This window comes from Carcharhinus amblyrhynchos, chromosome 17, assembly GCF_965287045.1.
Source record: "Carcharhinus amblyrhynchos chromosome 17, sCarAmb.v2.hapA, whole genome shotgun sequence".
In the NCBI taxonomy this organism is placed as follows: Eukaryota; Metazoa; Chordata; class Chondrichthyes; order Carcharhiniformes; family Carcharhinidae; genus Carcharhinus; species Carcharhinus amblyrhynchos.
This window is the reverse complement of record NC_137340.1, coordinates 32,425,578-32,451,023: the sequence shown is the minus strand read 5'-3', so window position 1 is coordinate 32,451,023 and position 25,446 is coordinate 32,425,578. Positions and strand designations below refer to the sequence as shown.

Genomic DNA, 25,446 nt, shown 5'->3' with positions numbered 1-25,446 from the left:
CAGCACTGCGGGGATCTCAGGCTGGCCAGCAAATGGGAGTTTGACAGTTTGTGGCCACTGTGCATGTGCAGAATTCCACAACTGTCAAACACCCCCTGCGTTTTTAATGAGATTCATGATTGGGACTTTTGAATGCATAGAGCGCAGAGATTCAGGTGAGAAGGTGAACTGTTGGGATCTGGAACAGTTTTCTCACCAATTCAGCACTTTTGGAGAATTGGTCCCAGAGAGCGAGTGCCAAGGCATTTGGTGAAGGACTCTGCCAAAGATTCTGCACAAACACTTACTTCCAAATATGGGCCGGTGAACTTGTCGACATTCCCCTTGCAATTCAACATGACCAAGAGGATGATTAGAGGTTAAACAGAGCAGGACAAGCTGCTGAAGTAAGAGGAGTTGGAGGGATGAAGAACTCTCAGTGGGAAGCCTTGGCCTAAACTTTACATTCAGTGTGCAAAGTCAATGTGGCCAGGCACAAGTCTGAAACCTGCTCCCAGCCAAGACCGTGTTGTTTATGTGTTTTTATACTGGGTCTGATTTTATACTGAAATCTGCCAGTTAGGCTGGTAGGGGGACAGGGAACACATTGGACACCAAGTTCAACGGGTGCCCAGTAGGAAATGGCGTAGGGAGGGGGTTTAAAATGGAAGTGACAGCTACTAGGAATTGTAGGGATGGCTGAGGGAGTTGTATATAACTATTATAATAACATACCTGTTGTCCAGCTATAGTGTAGGCACTTGTGGTAATGGAGGGTGGGAGGGGAAGTCAGATGGGAACTCTGTGCCCCATTTCCCCGCTGAGTGTCTGGGAGTTCTGGTGAAGGAGGTCAGTGCCAGATGGTACAGGTGGGACATTCATGCCCAGGGATGGCAATAGAAGGCACCCCATCTGACCAAAAAGGTCTGGTCATTGGTCACTGCTGAGATCACTGGGCACAATGTCGTACACCGCAAGTGACTTCACTGTCATAAGAAATTCATCTCTGGATGTCAAGGGTAAGTGCACAGGGGGCATGAACCTGTGTGGAGAGGTGCAGTCAGATGCCTGTTCCTCTGTTCACTCAGGGGGTTGAGTGTGTATGCCAACTGTTGCTGAAACTCACCCTGCCAAGACTAGAATCTCAACATAATAGGCTTCAGTGTATTGACAGGGGAGGTGTGCCACTGAAATGCCCAGATGATAGGGGGAGAGGAGATCGGAAATGGACCTTCAGGGAGACGGAACTCCAAAGCAAGCTTTCTATTGTTCCCTATCAGGAGAAAACAAACGACAACGTGGCAGAGTGCCACTGAACCAGCGAGGGAGCCCCAAATCTGCTTGTGTTAACAAAGCATGAAACGGCTGCACTGGAGTGTGAGTGCCACTGAGGATCTTGCTCCTCCGACTACGCTGAAGTGGGGGTTCCCCGGGGAAGATAAGCGTACAGGTCTCAGCTGAGTGTGAAGTGGGTACAGGAAACACAACAAGTTCCTCTCATCAGCAAGTGAGCGCTCTCGGCCAGTGTCCACTGAAGCTCCAATACAGGTGTTAGCATGCAGTGTATCTCCATTGTCCATCAGACCATCCAGCCAGATAGGGATGCTAATGATTGAATTTACTGATGGTGTCCTTTCCTTCCTCAGATAGGAGCCATAGGTGACGCTGCGGGCACACCATGAACCTCCCAGGAAGCCATCACTCCTGCACCAGCATCACACCATTCCTCAGAACCAGGACCCGTGCAAAATACCCACCCGATAGTGGACATTGGATTGTCAGCTTTGTGGGTAATGTGCAGTGGTGAGCACATGTGACACTTGCGTGAGAAACTGGCACAGCAGAGAGGTCCCAGGGTGCCAACAGTGGACGCAGCACCTGGAGACACATGTTGAAGGCTCCTTGAGCACATAAAGGTCCTGTCACAGGTGTCATTATTTGTTAATGTTAATGTTTGTGTTGGGATGAAGATTTTGTAAATTCTTTTTCTGTTCATGTGAAGTAACATAAATATTTTCTTTAATGGGCTGAGTTGTCTGGATGCGTTGAATAAGTGCTCAATTCTGCACAGATTGTAACTGTATGAGGTTGTATGGTGCTGTTGTTCTGGGCTCAGCGCTCATTTAATATTTGCGGAGGAGATAGTGTCATTGGCTCAAACAAATGTATATGGCTTGGATACCCAGCTAAAGGTTTGCTCTACCAAAGCATTCTGGATGCCTCTGCCCCTTAAGTGTTCTTGTCATCCACCGTGATGTCTTCACCCTGCAATCCCAAGGCTCTTTCTCTGACCCATTACTGGAGTCATTCTCCCTAACCTGCGGAGTTGCCTCGCTTTCCTCAGCCTCCACTAGACCCTTCTGCCAGAACCAGGTTGTGCAAGCAATGACAATGAGGGAGACATGATTTGGAGCATACTGCAGCACTCCCCTGGATCAGTCACATCTTCAGCTTCCTATGGTCCTGTCCATCATCACCCCTGTGGAGGCATGACTCCTGTTGAATCCCTCCTCAACCTCAGTTCTTGGCTGATGGAATATCGTCAAAGCATAGTTCTTGTCACCAAGGAACCATCCACAAACAGCCTTGGAATCAGTGAATGCCTCAAGATGTAAGCATCATATGAGCTTCCAGAGTAATGGGTACAGCCTTGAAGAATTTGATGATCTGACCATTCATTGAGTGGAACTCGTTTCTGTTTACAAAAGCTCTGGGCTCTCCTGCGAGTGCCTTAATGGCCATGTAGGTATAATTGGAGAGTGCCTGTAGACTCTAGCCAGTCGGTGGTAGCCTCTTTGGCATTCTCTCCCATCTTGGCATCCCTACTGGCCTTGTATCATCTGAGCCCGTGCCTCTCCTCTTAAAGGTCTTGCCTTGGGCTGCTACCTGTGCTTAACTGGCCTATTCTCCCTCCTGGCCTCCTCTTCCTCTTCAGAGGAGGACCCACCAGCAGAATACACTATCCCCAGTGGATCAGATACAGAGGGCCACAGTGCCTTACACATGAGGGATCGCGGTGCTCCAACCTTCAGGGAAACAGTCCAAGGAAGATGAGGAACCGTCCAGTAGCGCAGTGGTTAGCCCTGCTGCTTCACAGTGCCGGGGACTCAGGTTCAATTCCTGGCTTGGGTCACTCTCTGTGTGGAGTTTGCACATTCTCCCCATGTCTGCGTGGGTTTCCTCTGGGTGCTCTGGTTTCGTCCCACATTCTGAAAGACATGCTGGTCAGGTGCATTAATCTGAACAGACTGTAGCGATTAGGGGAATTTCATAGTAACTTCATTTCAGTGCTAATGGAAGCCTTACTTGTGACTAATAAATAAATAAGTCCTGGAATGCTGAAAGGCAGGTTTGAAAAGATAAAGAATTGCTAAGAAGCTCAGACAGCTCTATATAACCACGCTTACAATGACAAAGTGTTGCTGCTCCAGTGGTCTTTCATCCCACCCTTCAATGAGGAAATGCAAAAGAATGTGATTAGTGCCCACTGGTTTTGCCTGTGTGATGAGCTGAAAATTGTACGGACAGTGTGAAATCCCTGTCTATTGGCTTGTTCTTGACCTTAGTTGGCCCTGGCATTCATCCAATTCACACCCACACCCCGCCAGCCTCGGAATTGTGTGCATAATGATCAATTGGCAAAGTTTTACATTTGGTCAGGTTGATGGTGCATCCTATCCACAATTGTAAAATTCTGGCCCTTTTCTGCTCAGGGTGTTCAGGGACCAATTTGCTGACACGGATCTCAATGGGTCAGACTTCTCCACTTAGAATATAGAACATAGAACAGTACAGCACAGTACAGACCCTTGCCGAGCTATGTCTGAACCCAAGATCAAGCTCTCCCACTCCCTATCATTCTGGTGTGTTCCGTGTCCCTATCCAATAACCGCTTGAAAGTTCCTAAAGTGTCCGACTCCACTATCACAGCAGGCAGTCTATTCCACACCCCAACCACCCTCTGAGTGAAGAATCTACCTCGGACATCCCTCCTATATCTCCCAGCATGAACCTTATAGTTATGGCCCCTAGGAACAGCTACATCCACCCGAGGAAATAGTCTCTGCACATCCACTCTATCAATCCCCCTCATCATCTTATAAACCTCTATTAAGTCACCTCTCATCCTCCTCCGCTCTGAAGAGAAAAGCCCCAGCTCCCTCAACCTTTCCTCATAAGACATACCCTCCAAACCAGGCAGCATCCCGGTAAATCTCCTCTGCACTCTCTCCAGTGCTTCCACATCCTTCTTATAATGAGGTGACCAGAACTGCACACAATACTCCAAATGTGGTCTCACCAAGGTCCAGTATAGTTGCAGCATAACCCCATGGCTCTTAAACTCAAACCCTCTGTTAATGCTAACACACTATAAGCCTCTTTACGGCTCTATCCATTTGATTGGCAACCTTCAGAGATCTGTGGATATGAACCCCAAAATCTCTCTGTTCCTCCACATTCCTCAGAACCCTGCTGTTGACCCTGTAATCCACATTCAAGTTTGTCCCACCAAAATGAATCACCTCGCACTTACCAGGTTAAACTCCATCTGTCACTTTTCTGCCCAGCTCTGCATCCTATCACTGTCTCTTTGCAGCCTACAAGAGCCCTCTGCCTCATCCGCTACTCCACCAATCTTGGTGTCATCAGCAAATTTACTAACCCATCCTTCAGCCCTCTCTTCCAAGTCATTGATAAAAATTACAAATAGCAGAGGACCCAGCACTGATCCCTGTGGTACACCACTGGTAACTGGCCTCCAGTCGGAAAATTTTCCCTCCACCACCACCCTCTGTCTTCTACGAGACAGCCAGTTACTTATTCAATCAGCCAAATTTCCTTCTATCCCACACCTCCTTACTTTCTTCATGAGCCTACAATGGGGAACCTTATCAAATGCCTTACTAAAATCCATGTATACAACATCAACTGCTCTACCTTCGTCTATACACTTAGTTACCACCTCAAAGAATTCAATCAAATTTGTGAGGCAGGACTTAACCCTCACGAAACTGTGCTGACTATCCCGGATTAAGCTTCATCTTTACAAATGGTCATAAATCCTATCTCTCAGGACCCTTTCCATTAACTTACCGACCACCGAAGTAAGACTAATTGGCCAATAATTATCAGGGTCATTCCTATTTCCTTTCTTGAAGAGAGGAACAACATTCGCCACTCTCCAGTAGTCTGGCACAATCCCCATGGACAGTGAGGACCCAAATTTCAAAGCTAAAGGCTCTGCAATCTCATCCGTTGCCTCCCAAGATATTCTAGTTTGTATCCCATCTGGCCCAGGAGACTTATCGACCCTCAGGTTTCTCAAAATTGCTAATATATCTTCCCTCAGAACAACTACCTCCTTCATCTTATCAGCCTGTATCACACTCTCATCCATTTGTCCAGAGATATCCTTCCCCACCGACTGCAGTCACAAGCACCATTTCAGAGCAGGGCAAGAATGGAATGACAGTGGCTGTGAATGTGACTATGGCCCCCAAACCTTTCAGCAGCTGTCTCCTTCCAACTGGAGCAGACACTATTTGAAACACCTCCCAGTTTGCCGTCGAATGTTGCTTAACGGAGGTTACTGTGTCCCAAGGGAATTGAAAACATTTCATTCTCTATTGTCAGATAGAAGCAGGCAGTGTGAGAAGGTGGCTTCCTGAGGCTGCCCCATGTTACAGGATGCCATTGGCTGCAAACTCATCACTTTGCCTCATGTCAACTCTTGAGATGAAGCACAACTGACAAGTACTCCTCTTCCTAAACATCTAGCTGCTGTGGGACCATATACAAGGTAACAATATCCAGGATCCTGACTCTTTGTGGATCAATGACATCTCTCATTTTTTCCAGATGCACCAACACCTCTAATGCTGCATCAGAAAATCTTGGAGTCCCTCTCTGCTATTTTCTGCCATTATTGAGGGCTCCTCATGTCAAAAACACTTTTAGAATGACATCCAGCACCTGTCAGGATGCACCTCCCCTTCGAAGTGGCACATACTAGTTCCTGTGATTTTGAACCCTCTGCTCAGGCGGGTAGTTATTCTTTAACATGCACTGGCACTGGCTGCACCTTCCACTAATTTCAACTGACAGGCAGTAAACAGCTTGCGATGGAACTAACAGGCATGGAGTCACATGGACCCATTTTCAAGACCAATCCAATTTCATAATTTTACCTAATTTGCCATTTTCTATTCAACACTTCAAAAGAGTGCTCTGCTCACAAATGTCTTTAATAGGTGCTGTTTACTTGTAGTTGAGTGCTTTCTCAGTTGAACCCCTCTGAAATGCGGCTGTGCATCTTTAACCTCAGCCCCAAGCAACACCACAGCTGGAGGAGGAGCTGTAACGGAGGCAGAATTTTCCTCCAATTTCCCTGCAATCAACTTTCAATCAAAAAAAAAAGACCTTTTTCAAAATGACGGTTTATTTTCTGAAAATTGTAGCTTGCAGGAATATAATCTGTTGTATTTTTAACAGCACGGGGAAAGTCTTTCCGAGCAGTAATGTAAAACACAGAAGTTAGTAGTTTAGGCTGGGCAGATCCAGTTTGCTGTTCTCTTAAGTTGACTTGTTAGGTATTAAAAGTCCTCCCCAGAGTGTTGCTAACCCTGCTCAAAATTAAATTTTAGAATTTTGGCAGTCTCTTTTCTGTGTGAAACCATGAAATAAATAGTTCATGACAATGCAATCATAGCATCATGGAATCCCTACAAGTGCAGAGGAGGCCATTCAGCCCATCAAGTTTGCACTGACTCTCCAACAGTGCATTGTCCCCAGGCCTTATCCACATTAGTCTGTGTATTTACCCCACTGATCCCCCTAACTTACATATCACTCAACTGGTGAAGGACTAGCGCTCCAAAAGCTCGTGATTCCGAATAAACCTGTTAGACTTTAATCTGGTGTTGTGAGACTTGTTACTGCACATATCTTGGGACACTAAGGCACAATTTAACATGGCCAATCCACCCAACCTGCACATCTTTGGAGTGTGAGAGGAAACTGGAGACCTGGAGGAAACCCATCCAGACACGGGGAGAACATGCAAATCCCACACAGGCAGTCACCCAAGGTCAGAATTGAACCTAGGCCCCTATTGTGTAAAGGGTTCGCATGGACTTTAAAAAAAATGAACATTCACTTTTAAGAAAATCTGCATTTGTCATCTGTGAGATACAGTCTTGGTAAAATGGGATGTATTGGTCTGGAGACTTTCCCAGGAAGATTAATAGATCTCAATTTCTTGTATTAAACATCAATGTGATCCTTGTTATAATTCAGGTCAGAAATTCCAAAGTGCTTTATGAAGTCCGCCTAAATCGTAAGTTTTGTAATTTGAGTTTGGCTAAGGGTGAGCATGAGATATTTCACTTCAGGTATGATTCAAATAACTCATGAAGCTTATTTAAGTAAACAGTTAACATGCATAGAAAGAAAATTAGCAATAGCTTTTACTAATTACACCAAGGAAAAAAACAATCCTGATGTCGTACAACCCCTGAACATAGGCAATGTCCCAATCAAACAAATATCCTATAAATAAAACCCTTTCTACAGGTTTACCACAGAAATGACAAATGCTCACATGATACTGGAATTTAGTCCTTTGGTTGAATGCTGCAGTTCTCTTGAGGCAAACACAGATAAGCTTGGACTCAGAACATCTTCCCAAAACACCAGGTAGTCAACTAGTCAAGCCAACTACCAACAGCAGATTTTCTACTGCAGAAAGACAGGGAACCTTGCTTCCAGCTAACAGCAGAATTTCCAAAACCAGAGAGAGAGAATCATCGCTTTCCAGCTTCATGTCCACCCCCTTCTAAACTGAAACTAAAAGTGAATTCTTAGATGTTTTCCTGGAGAGGAACCACCTGATTTTGACTTGTCAATCAATCTTCCACTTCACAATGCAAGATCATAAAAGGGCCCAAAGAAAAAATTAATAAAACCTCATTTAAGCCATTGAAGTAACAATAGAAGGATTTCTACCAGATGGCCCGGCAACAATGAAACCAAAACACCTTAAAGCTAAAGCAAACATGATTAAAACAAAACATTTCTTAAAGGTACACTAACCCTTTAGTACTGATCTGTTCCATTTTTAATTAAAAGTCTTCACCTACTTCCTTAATCTTGCATCAGGCTGTCTGAACTAACCACCAGCTCAGATGTGAACATATTTTGATAACTGGAAGAATGTAAATTTTTAATAATGCTGAGAGTTTGTAATTACCAGTTGTTTGATTTTCATGGATGTATTGGTTTTTATACAAAGAGTAATGCTTACTCTTCAAGCATTTTGAATGAGTATTCTCATAATTCCATTCTCCCAAGCAAACATTTAAAAAAAAATTTTGATTCCAAATTTCTCACTTCTTCTTGTGTCCGGTTTACCAATTGAATTGCTTTCAGCTTCACCTTTCTGTGTGTGTGTGTGTGTGTGTGTGTGTGTGTGTGTGTGTGTGTGTGTGTATATATATGTGTGTGTTTAATTGACTGGCGATTGGACCTAGCAAATCTGCTGTCTTAGCCAACACTTCCAATTCAACCAGTGCCTTCAAAAACAGATTAACTGACCAGTCATCTCACTGCTGGTTGGAGAAAATTGCCAGGACAGAAGGAGTTGGTGTTTTGTCACACAATGATAGCCAACGTTCTTCAAAAAGCAATTTCATTTCGTCAAATGCTTAGAAGTAATTTGCTTTACATGATAGGCTAGGATTTATTGTAAAAATGAAATAACTATGAGGCTAACAGGTAGCTACGCATGAACATCTAGAAGTTGCTGAGCGAGATAGACCACTCCTCCATCAACGATTGAAAATGACACTTAATCTTCCGCTCCCCATCCCAATGTATTGGACAGGAGGAATTTCTAAAGCTTTAATCATAGGTACAGAGTAAACTCACCATAGAAAGTTAGGACATGCCCATATTTAGCCTGAGTACTTCTTTTAACAATGTGTTCAGTCTTAATTATTGCCAAGCTACCTCTCTTGAGCTGAAAATTAATTTTATCAGTGTGGGGTCTCAATCCAGCAGATTTAAACCTTTGTTGATCTTAAAAATGTACTTCTGCCTTTTTTTATCTCTCATCCTCTCTCTGAATCCAACCTTACTTTCCCTTTAAATTTTGCTTCCTTACCTGATTTGTCATTGAGTTAAATATTCTATCATTTCCTGGATCAGACTCTGCATCTTCCAATAGCTATGCTTAAATCTGATTAGTTAAAGACACACAGTTGCTTGCACTGTTCATTCAAGTCATAGAGACCATGTTGGAGTTACTCACCGCAGGATTCCCACCCTCTGACCTGCTCTTGTAGCACAATATTAAATGCTTGTCCGGGTGAGTTTTGGTCAATGGTAACTCCCAAGTGTTGATAGTAGGGGATTCAGCAACGGTAATGCATTGAATGTCAATGGGCAATATTTAGATTCTCTCTCATTGGAGATGGTTATTGTCTGGCACTTGTGTTGTATGAATGTTACTCGCCACTTGTCAGCCCAAGTCTGGATATTGTCCAGATCTTGCTGCATTTGGACACGGACTGTTTCAGTATCTGAGGAGTTGTGAATAGTGCTGAACATCGTGCGATCATCAAAACATATTCCCATTTCTGACCTTATGAGGTAAGGAAAGTCATTGATGAAGATGATTGAGTCTAGGGCATTACCCTGAAGAACTCCTGTTGTGATGTCCTGGAACTGAGATAGTTGTCCTCTAACAACCATCTTCCTTTGTACCAGGTTTGACTCCAACTAGTGGAGAGTTTCACTTTGATTCACCCTGGCTCCAGTATTGCTGGAACTCCTTGGTGCTATACCCGATCAAATACTGCCTTGATGTCAAGGGCCATCACTCTCACTTTATCTCTTGAGTTCAGGATGTGGATGGAAAGAAATAAATAAAAATACCCTGTACTGCGAATCTTGAATAGAAATCACCTCCACTCTTGAGTTCAACTTTTGCCTATTTTTGGACCAAATTTGTAATGAGGTCAGGAGCTAGTGGTCTTAGTAGAACTTAAACTGATAATGAGTGTGCTGGTTATGACCGAGTATCACTTGAAAGCACTGCTGATGGCCTCTTTGCTGATGATTGAGAGTAGACTGATGGGTCGGTATTCGACCAGGTTAGATTTGCCCTGCTTTTTGTGAATTTTCCAGATCGTCAGGGAGATGCCAGCATTGTTGCTGTACTGGAACAGCTTTGTTAGGGGCATACCAGTTCTGGAACACAGGTTTGCAGTAATATTGCTGAAATAATATCAGGGCCCAGAGCTTTTTCAGTTCAATACCTTCAGCCATTTCTTGACATCATGTGGAGTACATTGAATTGGCTGAAGGCTGGTATCTGTGATACTGGGAAACTCCAGGGGAGGCTAAAATGGATCATCCACTCGGCACTTCTGACTGAAAACTGTGCAAGTGCTTCAGCTTTTGTTTGCATTGATGTGCTGGACACCCCCCCCCCTCCACCAATTATTAAGGAACTAATTGTGGAACATTCCCCTCCTGTTAGTTGTTTAATTGTCCACCACCATTCACAACTGGATGTGGCAGGATCGCAGGGATTAGATCTGATCCATTGGTTATGGGAGGGCTTAGCTCTGCTATCGCTTGCTGCTTTTGCCATTTGGCTTGCAAGCAGTCTTACTCTTGAATGAAAAAAAGACTTGCATTGATATTGTACCTTTCACAACTGCAGGAGGTCTCAAAGTGCTTTGCTGCCAATGAAGCACTTTGGAAGTGGAGTCACTGGTCTAACGAGGGAGAAGCAGCACAAAGCAAACTCTCATAAACAGCAATGTGATAACAGCCAGATAATCTGTTTAATGTTGGTGATTGAGAGTCAAAAATTGGCAGGCATAACAGGGAATATTGTGTACTCCACACATCATCAATACATTATTGTTATAACCCAGGTCAGAAATGCTAAGGGTTTTATGAAGCCAGCCTAGACCATGGGTATTACACTTCGAATTTGGCATGGGTGATTATAAGATGTTTCACTCCAGGAATGATTCAAGTAGCCCACTACGAAGGTTTTATCAAACAAAGTTTCTTTAAGAAAACAGTTAACAAGAGAAATTAGCATAACTTTTACCAAGTACAAAATAAACAACCCTGATATTGTATGAACCTTAGCAGCTAAATATACTGTTCCAAATCAAACAGCTCCCACAAACATAGACCCCATTCTAAGCTTAGCACAAAAAGCAAGTACGCTCACGGCATGCTGGGCTTTGCAACTTTGCAATACCTGCTGTGAATTGGTCCTTTGAAATGTTGCATTACAACTGAGACTTCCCAGCCCTGGAACTTGTAGCACATCTTGAGAGACAGAGACCCTGTTTGTCTCTAGCTTCGAGTGACACTTCACAGGTGGCAGAATTTTCACTCCAGAGAGAGGCAGAGAGAACACTGTTTTCAGTCTAAAGCCCAACAGCTTCTGCCTAAAATGAATCCAAAACCTTTGGATTTTTCCTGTGTAAAAAATAACTGTCCGAAGATACCACCTGACCTGTCAATAAGGTTCCACCCAACAATTCCAAAAGGGTCATAAAACCCCAGGACACTGTTTAAAAATAAATAAGATGCCCATTATATTGCTTCAGCAACAACTAAAGGACACCAGCTCAGACACCACAGCAACAATAAAACATCGGGGCCTGTTTGTAAAAACGTCAGAGAAGCATGATTAAAATATGTTTCTTAAAAGGCTCCATATCGTCACAGTACCCTGAGATTTGTTATGCCCTCAAAGAAACAAAGAACAATACAGCACTGGAACAGGGCCTTTGGCCCTTCAATCATGTGTTCCTAACTAGACCATCCGTTTCCATCCCTCTATTTCCAGTCTATTCATGTGGCTATCTAGATAAGTCTTAAATGATCCTAGCATGTCTGCCTCAACCACCTTGCTTGGTAGTGCATTCCAGGCCCCCATCACCCTCTGTGTAAAATACATCCCCTGCATATCTGTATTGAACCTTTCCCCCCACCCTTACCTTGAACTTGTGACACCTTGTGTATGTCATTTCTGACCTGGGTAAAAGCTTCCAACTGTTCACCCTATCTCTGCCCTTCATAATTTTATAAACTTTTATTAGGTCGACTCTCAACCTCCGTCTTTCCAGAGAGAACAACCCTAGTTTACTCAATCTCACCTCATAGCTAATCCCCTCCATACCAGGCAACATCCTGGTAAACCTTTTCTGCACTCTCTCCATGCCCTCCTGAAAGAGCACATGGATCTCAGTTTAGTGTTCAAAAGGCAGCACCTTTTGTGTGTGCTTAATCCTGGACCAGCAGACGGGCACCACAACAGCTCAGTGACTATCACTGCTAGCTGTGCGGATACATGGATTTGGGCCAGTGTCTGTGGGAGTTTGCGCATTCTCCCTGTGGTTGCGTGGGTTTCCTCCGGGTGCTCCGGTTTCCTCCCACACCCCAAAGATGTGCTCTTAGACTGATTGGTGTAACAAACTGTCCCTAAATTATTCTCCCCTTAATCTGGTTTCCAATGGGGGTACCATACGCATAGACATGGGTCAAGGGTGGTGTAGGAAAAACACATTGTTAAGATGGCGGCGCGGGCTTGTTGGGCCAAAGGGCCTGTTTCCCATGCTGTGTTGTTCTTTGTACCTCTGACATTGCAGCATTCCTCAGTGTTGCATTGGAATGCCAGACGAGACTGTTGTGTTCAAGTCTCTGGAGTGGAGGCTGAATCCTAACCTTCTTACACCAAGTGAAAGATGCTGAACAACAGCTGACACTCCCTGCCTTGGTCAAAGGTCAAAACATCGGTCAAGGTTCAGAGAGTTGGCGGTAGGCCTGAATCTGAAGACTGCTTTGGCACCCTTCCCTATTTTGAAGATATGTCTGCGATCCAGCTAAAAATATCCAAACACCTCGCTAATTGTTTTTAAATGTACAAGTTGAATAGTACTTCAATTCAGAATGCTGTATAATAAACACAAAACAGTGCAGTGCACAGACCTGAGCACAAATATCACTCACAAAACAAATGGGCAAAGATTTTGCAGTCAGCATCTTCATTCTGCCAGCGCTGGCTCCCAACAGACTGCTATCCCACTGGTACTCATTTTTAAAATCTGGCAATTGTATCTGCACGCTTGATTAGCTCTTTGACAGACTATTTTCCTTGGAATATTTAGGTTTGTCTGCTGTGCTGTGATGGATGACAGAAACTCCGCTTCCCAACCAAGTCCTTTGGATCTGTGCGTACAACTAACGTTAAATGTGAAATCGCCAGTCTTTGCATTCATTAAATAAAAGATCAGTTTAAACCATTTAAACCTGGTTTAACAATTTGTGTGCCTGCAGTGCAAGCTATCATGATTGGAAATCTCAGAATCATAGAATCCTTACAGGGCAGAAGGTGGCCATTTAACCCATCGAGCCTGCATTGACAACAATCCCACCCAGGCCCTACCTCCACAATTCTTATTTATCCTGCTAATCCCCCTGACACTCAGGGACAATTTAGCATAGCCAATCCACCAAATGCACAGATCTTTGGAGTGTGGGAGGAGACTGGAGCACCTGGAGGAAACCTACACAGACACAGGGAGAACGTGCAAACCCCACTCAGTCACCCAAGGCCGGAATTGAACCTGGATCCCTGGCACTGTAAGGCAGCAGTGCTAACCACTGTGCCAAAGAACAAAAGTATAACTTTGTAACCACCTCAAACAATTCAAATCATGAGAAATAATTAATTGGTGGAAGATGGGAGTGTAGTGAATTGAGAAACTGAGTGAAGCTTATAGGCAGTAGGTCAATGTTATGCAAACTTTCTATCTTTGCTCATCTGAATTGGGGCTGGGATGTTTTCCCATTTCTGTGACTGGTTGTGATACAAGGATGTAAATCATTGGAATAATTGGAGCATGTTCATCAAACTGCTTATACGGTGTTTCATTATAAATCTTAGTTGTCCCACGCCATCACATGCAATCAAAGAGGTTTCCGTAAAGTCTAACTCATCTATCCTTCCCAGCTGTTATATGGGCCATACACATGTCAGTACTGTAACTGGGGAATCATTACCCTCATCTACAAGCAGAACGGGGAAAGGGAAGAAATTAGAAATTGGCGACCCATTTCACTATTGAAAGTGGACAGTAAAATTCTAGTCAAGGTCATCGCCAACCAGGTCAAGTCTGCTCTGGGGTCAGTGATCCATCCTGATCAATCCTGTGCTGTACCCGGCAGGAAGATCTCTGATAGCCTCGCGCTACTCAGGGATACGATCGCTTATGTGCAGGACAGACAGGTGGATACGTGCCTCATCAGCCTAGACCAGAAGAAGGTGTTTGACAGAATATCGCACAGCGACATGCTGGATGTGCTCTCCAAAATGGGCTTTGGGGAGGGAATCCGCAATTGGAACAGACATCAGTAGCGCAGTTTCAGTCAATGGATAGGAATCAGATATGTTTCAGACCAGGTCTGGAGTCAGGCAGGGCTGCCCTCGCTCCTCTGTCCTTTTTGTGTGTTGCATTGAACCCTTTGCCGAGGCCCTCAGAAGCGACCCAGGCATCAAAGGGGTGACAATCCCAGGTAGCAGAGGCACACAGGTCAAAGTCTCCCTGTACATGGATGACGTGGCTGTCTTCTGCTCGGACCCCTCGTCTGTTCGCAGGCTCCTCCAAGTCTGTGAGCAGTTTGAGCTGGCCTCGGGAGTCAAAGTCAACTGGGGCAAGAGTGAGGCCATGTTCTTTAGGGAGTGGGCTAACAGATTCTTTGGCCCCTTCACCGTCAGGGCAGAGTACCTTAAGATGCTGGGGATATGGTTTGGAGTGGTGGGGCATGTGTTAAAATCTGGGAGGAGCGCATTGCCGAAGCGAGGCAAAAATTGGGCTTGTGGGAGCAACGCTCCCTCTCTATCACTGGAAAAAACCTGGTCAACAGTGAGAGGTACTCTCTGTGTTGTTGTATGTGGCGCAAGTCTGGCCTATCCCCAAATCCTGTGCAGCAGCAGTGACCCAGGCCATCTTCAAATTTATCAAGAGATCAAAGATGGATCGTGTCCAGAGGGAAGTGATGCATAAATCTCTAGAGAACGGAGGGAAAAGCATTCCCTCATCCTGATGGCCACCTTTGTGTGCGGCTGCATCAAGCTGTGTATAGATCTTTGGCACGCTAACAGCAAGTGCCACTACCTTTTGAGGTTCTACCTGTCCCAAGTGTTGTGGAGGATGGGTCTGGCCACACTGCCGTGGAACGCTCCAAGTAGCTGGACCGTATCGCAGCACCTGTCCTTCGTGGAGAAATTTTTTCAGAAATACACTTTTGACCACATGGCAATCAAGCAGCTGTCAATACGTAATGTCCTCGAGGCCCTGAGAGAAAGGGAGATGGCGGATCCTGTCGGATGGTCGCCTGAGCAGACTGTCAATGTCATCTGGCAGAATGCCTCATCACCAGAACTCACAAACAAGCACCAAGAGCTGGCTTGGCTGGTGGTGAGAAGGGCACTTCCTGTCAGATCCTCGAGGTCTCAACATCACCGCACGCTGCCCTCGAAGCGGAGTGATGAGATGGTCGGACACCTCCTTGCGGAATGTGCCTTTGCAAAGTAGGTCTGGAGTGAGATGTAATGGTATTTGTTGAGGTTTGTCCCGAGCAGCTCAGTGTCTCAGGACTCTGTGCTCTACGGGCTGTTTCCAGGGGCACACACCGAGACGGATATCAACTGCTGCTGGAGGGTCATCAACTCGGTGAAGGACGCACTTTGTTCCCCCAAAATTTGCTGATCTTCCAGTTGAAAGATTTGTCCTCGACCGAGTGTTGCAGACTGGGACATTCCAAGGTCCAGGGCTATGTGCTGAGGGATGCGCTCAAGCTTGGGGCAGCGCTGCAAAGGCACATTGGGGAAAGGCCACTGTGTAAAGCCTTTCAACCAAGGCAGACCCAGGGACCGGTAACTGTAGAATACCTCGGCCTGTGTAACTGTGCCGATCTGAAAAAACAACAGCACACAGTGAAACCTGATGTATGTGTATAGTTTCAAATACTGAAATGTAATGAATATAATGTTGTGTAAATAAGCATCATATAGTTCTGTAAAAATGACAGGTTTTTTTTGCACTGTTTGTAATTATTGGATACATTGTTTTGCAATGGCTTATTTGAGAGTTTTATTTTAAGAATAAAGTATATTTTTGAAATAAAAAAAATTTGCATTCCAAAAAAGACACTTCTCGGTCTTTTGGCTAAGATCAAGTGTAGTGTGGACATGCTGTACTTGGTTGAAGTTATGAGGTTACATTTTAGCTTCATTTGAAGCAAATTTTAAAAGCATCATCTCGGCCTTTTGGCTAAGATGCAAAAGAGGTCAAGTCTTGGAGGAAGAGCTATACCTACTTGGATCATGTAGGTCAAGCCCAAGACAAGAGGTGAGAGCCCTGTCTTGTCAGCTTGGATCGGCAATGTCTCAACTTGTTGAGGCTCTGAATTGGACTTGATTGGATTGAATTGGTTTAAATTAAAAAGAAATTTGTATTCCAAAAAAAAATTTGCATTCCATTCACAGCAGTGCAAAGCGGAAGCTGAGCGTTCAGCTTTATCCAAATACATGCTGATTTAGTTCCTAACAAATCCTTAACAGCTTGTTAAACATTGCCAATCGCACTAAGCCAGTAGATACTATTGATCAGTGTGCTGCTTGCTTACAAGTGTGTGCTTTACAAGAACGTCAGGCTATGAGGGGGCACTGATCATGCGTCTGGTGAAAGGTCACTGATCCGAAACCTGAACTTTGGGTGGGATTTTCCGGCTGCTCCCGACGGTGGGCTCTTCTGGTCCTGCCGACGGCGATCCCGAGGGTGCGAACAATGGGAAACTCCCATTGATAGCGGCGGGATTGCATCATCGTGCTGCTGCCCCCAGCACTGCAAACACGCCGCAGGAAGGGGTGGGGTTGAAAAACCCACCTTATGTCTCCCTGCTCCCCCAAATAAATACTGTCAGATCTGCTGTGGATTTCTAGTATTTTCTGCTTTTACTGCCAGCGTTTTGCTTCCTGACAACACATACATAATGCTGCTTCTGTTACACAAGGGACATCTGCTCCTGAGTAGGAGTCTTTACAGGAATGATGTGGCGGTCACTCAATACACAGTGCTACAATACATGAAGACTTCTGCACAATCTGAGAAATTCCAATTCTAAACGTTTTACATGTGGAAGGCATCATTTTGTTACATTGTTCCCTGTGTCTTTATGAAGGAAGAGAGATATTAACAAATCCCCTTTGTTTTAATCCAGGAGAATCACATATTACCAATTTTAAACATTTCTTTGCTTTTTATTTAATGCCAAGAAATAAGGAATTAAATAAAATGACCAACCCCTCTATAACACTGCCCAAAATGCCCCAAAGTTGCACTTGGACAAAAAAAATCAATATTGAGTCAAAGAAGTAGAGAGTTAGACGGATGCTGGTGGATGAGATGGTTTTTGAGGTGGAGAGGGAAGCTTATCTTTCAGTTACTTTTTCTGATGGAGGGTGTCTAATGAAAACACAGGGGTCAAAAATCCTCAAATACCCAACCCGTGGGATCAGTGATTAGACATTCCCTTTACATGACATACATGGGCACAAACACCACTTAGCTTTCACCACTATCCCACTGCCATCCAGTCACCACTCTGGCCATTCCCTCGTCAATCCCATTTATTTTATTTCATTTCTTCTTCTCACCTTATTAATCCATTTTTATTGCTTTATATTTTTATTTTTCTGCTTTCAATATCATGCTTTCCATATTGTTTCACTCCCACTGACACACCAGGGCCATCTGCCACATTCCAATGTTCTACCATTCCGATCTCTTAATGGACACACTTAGCACAATTTCTAGTCCTCATCATCACCTCTTTACATTCCCTTTGGCCTTTTGTCTGTGCCATTCCTATCAATTACAGGCCCCTCCCTCCACCACCCTCACAGTATAAATTTCATCCTATTTTCTTTGCCTCTAGATCTAACAAAGGGTCATCCAGACTCGAAACATCGACTCTTTTCTCTCTCCGCAGATGCTGTCAGACCTGCTGAGATTTTCCAGCATTCTCTGTTTTTGATGTGAGAGCTGTATCTCCCACTCCATTCTCTTCAAAAATTTATTAGTGATCAATCTAATCCTGAGGAAAGTGATCATATTTTTCCTACTATTGCATTTTTACTTGAAATAAGCACACTTTAAAGCTATCGAATTTGCCCTTAAAGTTTAAATTATCCCTCATCTTGAACATTCATCCATGATTGTTGGTGTGACTGGTATAATAGAGGTTATAGAAGTTTACAGCATGGAAACAGGCCTTTCAGACCAACTTGTCCATCCTACCCAATTTTTACCATTAAGCTAGTTCCAATTGTCCGCATTTGGCCCATATCCCTCTATACCCATCTTACCCATGTAACTGTCTAAATGCTTTTTAAAAGACAAAATTGTACTGGCTCTACTACTTCCTCTGTCAGCTTGTTCCAGACACTCACCAACCTCTGTGTGAAAGAATTGCCCCTCTGGACACTTCTGATGCTATGTATCTCTGGAACTGTGGCTAATATGGGTATATTGTGCGTAGCAAGGTGTCACAACCACCACTGCACTGAATGGCCAGTTAATCTGTATTGTAGATGGTGGATGGGAGAGTGTTAGTCGGAGAGTGGAGGAACACCTGCCTTTTTCCCTTTGTGCATCCAACCTTCTGACGACTAGAATTGAAGTGACCTGCTGAGTATTCGGAGACTCCTGGTTGGCTACAATTTCCTGGCTGTGCCCACCAGCAGCATCTTCCGGTCCCGCTGACAGCGGCCACCCACCATGGATTCTTGCTGGCGGAGGGTGCCAGCAAGAGGTGTTGATACTGGCACCATCATCCTACCAGTAGCCAATGGTGGGCTGTCTCCTCTGTCACAAAACACAGTGGGGGGGGGGGGTGGAAATTCCTGCCCCATTGTTTCACCATGTTTGATTTATTACTGTCACATGTATTGGTATACAGTGAAAAGAATTGTTTCTTGCGCGCTATAAAGACAAAGCATACCATTCATAGAGAAGGAAAGGAGGAGAGTACAGAATGTAGTGTTTATAGCTAGGCTGCAGCGAAAGATCAACTTATATATGGTAGGTACATTCAAAAATCTGATGGCAGCAGGGAAGAAGCTGTTCTCGAGACGGTTGGTACATAACCTCAGACTTTTGTATTTTTTCCTGGCGGAAGAAGGTGGAAGAGAGAATGTCCAGGGTCCTTAATTATGCTGACTGCTTTGCTGAGGCAGCGGGAAGTGTAGACAGAGTCAATGGATGGGAGGCTGGTTCGAGTGGTAGACCAGGCTACATCCACAACCTTTTGTAGCTTCTTGCGGTCTTGGGCAGGGCCATACCAGGCTGTGATACTGCGGGGGTTTGGGGGGTGTGGAATCCTGCTCACTGTTTCACCATGTCACCATGTTTTTTATTCAGTGTTGCAAACATCTTGGAGTGCAGTCCTGAATGAGCTGCTTCCCTCCTTCAGTAATGGAATTGGTAAGACCTCTTCAACAGTAGCTGATCAATCAGCTTTCCTGCAGAAAGGTCACGACTAATGTGTTTTAAACTGAGTACAATTTTTCATGTGACTAATGAGGAACAAATCGTATCGACTGATTATTTTTACGCCAGCTGCTTTGCCAAGCTAGGTTGCCTTTCCCTTTCCTCCTTCTGTGAAAATGAATGTCCATGGACAAAATGCAAATGTTGAATAATTAGATCATTAAGTATCAACACGTAAGATTTTCAAGTCACACAGAAGAGTAACACAGTAAAACTGACACTCTAAGATTGCTCCCTTTGCTCAGAGAAGCACAACCCAAGCACCAGTTTGACGGGGCATGTCAGCACAGCTCACCTTGCCAATGATGTTTATAATCACATGTTCTCGACAGGGCGATCATCACAGCACAATACAGAGGAAGGATAGCGGCACACAGTCTCCAGCTCTTCCCTTGACCGATATCCGTGAAGCAGTGCAACTTCCCGGCTAAATAGAAGGTGGTAAAGCCCAGACCTGAAAAAGCAACTGGAACAAGGAAAGTTTGTTTTTCCCCAAATGATTGCCAGTTTTATATCATGCATCAGCTTTTTTGGATCATGCAGGTTAGGCACACAGAGCAACCCTAATGAAAACCACTTTCAAAGTTCATTTATATGCCTCCGGGATGTCCCCTCTTTTCCAGAAGAGGCTGGGAGGGCTCTAAGTGTTAACAATGGATTTCGCCATCAATGTGGCACCACACTCAGCCTGGGGAAAGTGTTAGTGGAGGGAGCAGCTAGTTATCTATTCATCTTTCTCAGATTCAGCACTTTATATCTGCTCCATAAAGTGGCAAAGGTCAAGATCTGATGAAACTCTGCTGACTGAAACCCATATTGCTGCCATTTTAGAGTGACACGCACACAGACGTATCTACATGACTCTATTTAGCCCTGCTGTGAAAGTCCACTCACAGGCTGCACTTTGAGGCTCAAATGCAGTTTTGGAGAGACACCATCTTGTTCACATTTGTAACGGGTGCCAGCCTATGCTGGGCACTGGCTGAACACAATGAACAATAATAACTTACACTTACATAGTGCCTTTAACGTAATAAAACTTCTCAAGGTACTTTACAGGAGCACCATAAAGCAAGACATGACTCTAGGCTACTTAGAGAGATATTAAGTCAGATGACCAAGAGCTTGGTCAAAGAGGTATGTTTAAAGGTGTGGCTTTGAGGAGGAAAGTAAGGCAGAGAGGCTCAGGGAAGGAATTCCAGGGCTTAGGCACCAGAAGGTGATAAAACTTATAGGAAGCTATAATTAGAAGTTGCACATACCCAGCTGGTTGGTGGACTACAGAGAATTTTGGAAGTATGGAAGATCGGGGCTATGGAGGGGTTAGAAAATAAGGATAAGAATTTTAAAGTCACTTCATCAGGAGCCAATATGCATCAATGAATCCAGAGGTGATAGGAGAACGGGACTTACTGCGAGTTCAAGCACAGGCAGCAGTATTTTGCATGGGTGTTGTAATAAATATGATGTGTGATGGGATGGTGGTACATGCAATAATTTAATACATATATGCAGGTACTCAAGAAAATAATCAGCCAAGTCTTGGGTTACATTTCTATACCTCATCATTTCAGTTCCAGAAAACTATTAATAAACCCCCTTAAAGACAAGTTACCTGTTCTCACACACAACGCAGAAACAGGACATGCCAAAGAAGAACTTTGGAGAACTTTGCTCCACCAGAACCCATACTTTAAAGCAAATCTTAAGATAAAATATTGCTGTAAAAAAAATCTGGATACTAGGATACTGTTAACATTAATGTTTCTTTCTTCTCCTGGGTCTCTATTTCTTCACCTTTTCATTGCAATATGTGTGTTCTATGTTGAGAAGTTGTCTGTTTAAATGCCTGATTAAATGAGCTTTTAAATGCCTTTGGCAGTCCAAAACACAATCATCTACAAAGACCTTTAACTTAAAATACTGTTTATCTCGCTTAGGCTGTCCACACAGTGTAACAGTGCATTCAAAACCATAAACTCAGGTCGAGTCACTTTGTTCTTCATTGCATTTTCTTTTCACTTTCAGAAATGCACCTTCCCTACCCATCATAGATCCAACTGTGATCAGGAACTGAGTGTGGAGAATCCTGACTCACAGTGCTACACAGCAGTAAATTAACCTGCCCTGTTAAGGGGACACTGCATTGTAAGTTTATAATGCTTACAAAAAATGCCAAAACACACTTGTTATTAATTGTTTTTGAATGATCAATAAAGGAAATATTGATTTGAATGAGGTACCTCAGCAATAATTTATTCTGTGCAAGCATTGCCCCTGCATTTCACTAAATCAAAATGTCATATCTGAAATAACCCCTCCTCCCATACCACAACTAGTAATGGGTAATCTGCATCACAGTTCTCAAACTCTAAGACACATCAAGAAAACTATAAGCTTGCAGTGTTTTTGCTTTTGCATTATAGTTCTATATATTCCCCTGAAAATAACAAAATGAGATTTGGACATACTGGAAATGTACATTTCATAATACTTGTTCCCTCACCTTGTAAGGCTGAAAAAAATAAAACATCGATCAATAACAGACAACTTCTCAACATAGAACATGTACTGCAGTGGAAAGGTGAAGAAATAGGGGCACAGGAGAAGAAAGAATCATTAATATTAACAGTATCCTAGTCTCCAGATTTTTTTTACATCAATACCTTATCTTAAGATTTGCTTTAACGTATGGTGGTTCTGTTGGAGCAAAGTTCTCCAAAGTTCTCGTTTGGCATATCCTGTTTCTGCGTTGTGTGTGTGAACAGGTAACCTGTCCTTAAGGGGGTCTATTAATACTTCTCTGGAACTGAAATGATGAGGTATGGAAATATAATCCAAGATTTGGCCAATTATTTTCTTGAGTACCTGCATATATGTATTAAATTATTGCATGTACCACTGTCCCATCGCACATCACATTTTGTTACAACACCCATGACAGTACTGGACTACCTCAGAAAATGTTGTTACTTCACAGAATTTTAAACGATCTCCACATAAATTTGTCGATTAACCCCATTGTTTTCAGTTGGAAATGCTAAATAAATTGCTATGTGCCCATCTGTAGGAATTAAACGGTCATCTTGACTTTTAAATCGCCCATTTGCTTTCCCAGTATCAAGGTAAAGTCATGATCAAATTAAGAGGGTCCCGGATCTATGTATCACTGGGAAGTGGTGGATACAGTCATTAATCATAACATTGCATTCAGTGCACCGAAAAACAAATCTTCCAGGTAGATGCTTGGCCCCTAATGTTTCACAGAAACTCTGCGACAGATTTGCTAGTGAAGATATATGAGTATCTTGGGCAGTGGCATTGCATTATTTATACTGTGCCTCATTGTGAGCAGGTTTAGAAGCAGAGGAAAGATGGAACTGCGGCAAAAAAGACCTCTCAGTTCTCTGCCAGTTTGAAGAGGGAAATCTTTCAAAGTAAGTTTTGTTAACGGTCACCAATGTGCATTTGGATTTTTGGTATAGCTATAATAAAGCCACAATTTATACCTTGATATTGCAATTAAATGATCAACTTCCAGATGTCTGAGGTTTTTCAGTTCACATTATTTTAGACAGTAATAGTATCCACAAAATAGTGGGGAGATTTTAATTTGCTGTAATTGATAGAACGGTAAATTCACAAAAATTATTTCCTGTTATCTGTGACTTGGCAATGTTAGAAACACAAAAGAATTCCGCTGAGTTCTTGGCATCCAGTGTTATAGTCTTTGGCGACAGGCAGACAGATAATTACATCTTTGATTAATTGGTTGCAGTAGGCAAATTGCCTTCTCTTCCCAATGGGCGGAGGGTTCCTTTTACCTGCTGGATACAGGGTATCCTTCCTCCCATAATCCAAAAATGTGCAGTTTAGGTGGATTGGCCACGCTAAATTGATCCTTAAGTGTCCAAAGATGTGTGTAACTTAGGTGGATTGGCCATGGTAATTGCAGGGGTTAGGCAGATAGGGCAGATGGGTGGGCCTTAATAAGATGCATGTTTAGAGAGTCGGTGCAGAGTCATTGGGCCATTGAGCCAAATGGCCTCCTTCTGCAGTGTAGGAATTCTATGGTTCTATCCTTCTTGCCTTCCATCTTTTGCACGTGCATCACCAGGTCCGTGTGTATTTAACACATAACACCCAGACATACTGCTCCTCTGGGACATTTTGCCGTCGCAGTAAAGAAAGTACATGTATGAATCGTGATTCTTTATAATGAGCTATTCAATACCCACATGCAACCACCTTCTGGAACCTTCTTTTCAAGTAGTGCGTAGGCTTATATGGTTGTAGGGTAGGTTCATGGGTTGTACTGTTGCTTTCTGCTTTGGGAATGAAAGTTCAGCACACATTTTTCCACTTAAGGCTGGTTTTAAATAATTCCTTAGAGTTCAACTTTTCTCATTTCTCAAAGTACAGAAATAGTCTCCGGCAAACCGGAACCAAACCGGAATATCCTGCCACTAGCAAATGGTGTGTAAGCCTCCCACTGTGGGAAACACACCACGGAGAGGCCTGAGAATCCCGTTCAATTATCTAAACTCTCAATGGCTGAAGTGCTGGTCATGGAATTTGTTGCAGCAATTTCCAGCCATTTGCTATGTAGGTCATGAACAACAAGCGAAAATTGTTCAAGTCTGCTTACAGTTCTCCAAAAATATCACCTTGGAGTTGTTACCATGAGGTTGGTTATAGAGGCATTGGACGTGGTTTAGCAGATATTTCATTGAGCATTCTTCAGCCACTGCTTCACTGGATCACTGTTTCATTGTAACATCACCCAGGTATTCATCATGAGTATGATGTTGCTGGAGTACTTTTGCAACACCTGTCTGAGTTCCATGTGGAACATAATTACACCAAACAATGAGGGTTCACCATGTATTCTGTAACACGGGTTCAGTATTTCCCATTTCGCAATGCCACTTAGTTTTTAGGTTCTGTCTCACTTTCTGCAGCACCCAGCCACTGATCCTGTCCTCAGCCCTGCCTGTGTAACACCATGGTTACAATGTGCACGATCTTAGCAGAATTTGGCAAAGTGTTGGTTCCAGAGTGAAAAAGGGAGTGATTCCCACTGACACTTCCGGTGGGATTTCTGACCGAATCTTATTCCTCATTAATAAAAATGTTTATGCCCTAGAGAATCATACCCTGCTCAAAACCACTGACTCACCCGCCCCCACCACAAGTTAATCACCGCAATCACTGAAGAATTCCATATACGCAGCTCCCCAGCATTTGTTCCATATCTATCACAGGAGACTGGCAGCCAAGATGTCCACACCTTTTTTCACAGAGGGAGCCCTGACCGGATTGTTGGATGGAGTGCAGCGGCAGTCTACCCCCGCTCCAGAAGAAGCTCTTCCAGCAAGGTCACCACCTCTGCCTGGGGTGCAATGGCAGCCCTTGTGAATGCTGTGGAGATGCCGGCATTGGACTGGGGTAAACACAGTAAGAAGTCTCACAACACCAGGTTAAAGTCCAACAGGTTTATTTGGTACACCTGACGAAGGAGCAGCAAGCGCTCCGAAAGCTAGTGGCTTTTGCTACCAAATAAACCTGTTGGACTTTAACCTGATGTTGTGAGACTTCTTACTGTGTTTAGCCCTTGTGAATGCCAGTTCACAGCAAAAGAGAAGGGAACAGCTGTGTCAGAAGACGAACAATCTCCTTCACTCACTTCCAGGGTCAGTGAACCATTTCCAGTCTCTCTCTGGACTCCCTCACATATCCCTCCTGTTGTCAACTCCATTCTCACCCAGCCATCTCAGCGGTGGCCAACACCAGGCATGAGGCCCACCTCACTCCTCCAACA

At 43.9% G+C, this 25,446-nt stretch overlaps 1 protein-coding gene across 3 annotated transcripts in view; it reads right to left on the bottom strand.

Annotated features, from left to right (window-relative positions):
• The window catches only part of plpp4 (phospholipid phosphatase 4), a 262,282-nt gene that overhangs the window by 6,047 nt on the left and 230,789 nt on the right, over window positions 1-25,446 (bottom strand). The window contains exon 6 of one of the 3 annotated variants that reach the window (XM_080205293.1): window positions 19,921-20,091. The exons of 1 other annotated variant lie outside the window; for it this stretch is intronic. In XM_080205293.1, the coding sequence (XP_080061419.1) occupies window positions 19,921-20,091 (171 nt within the window). The remainder of the gene's footprint in view (window positions 1-19,920; window positions 20,092-25,446) is intronic. One more of the 3 variants, XM_080205295.1, reaches the window with a different exon arrangement.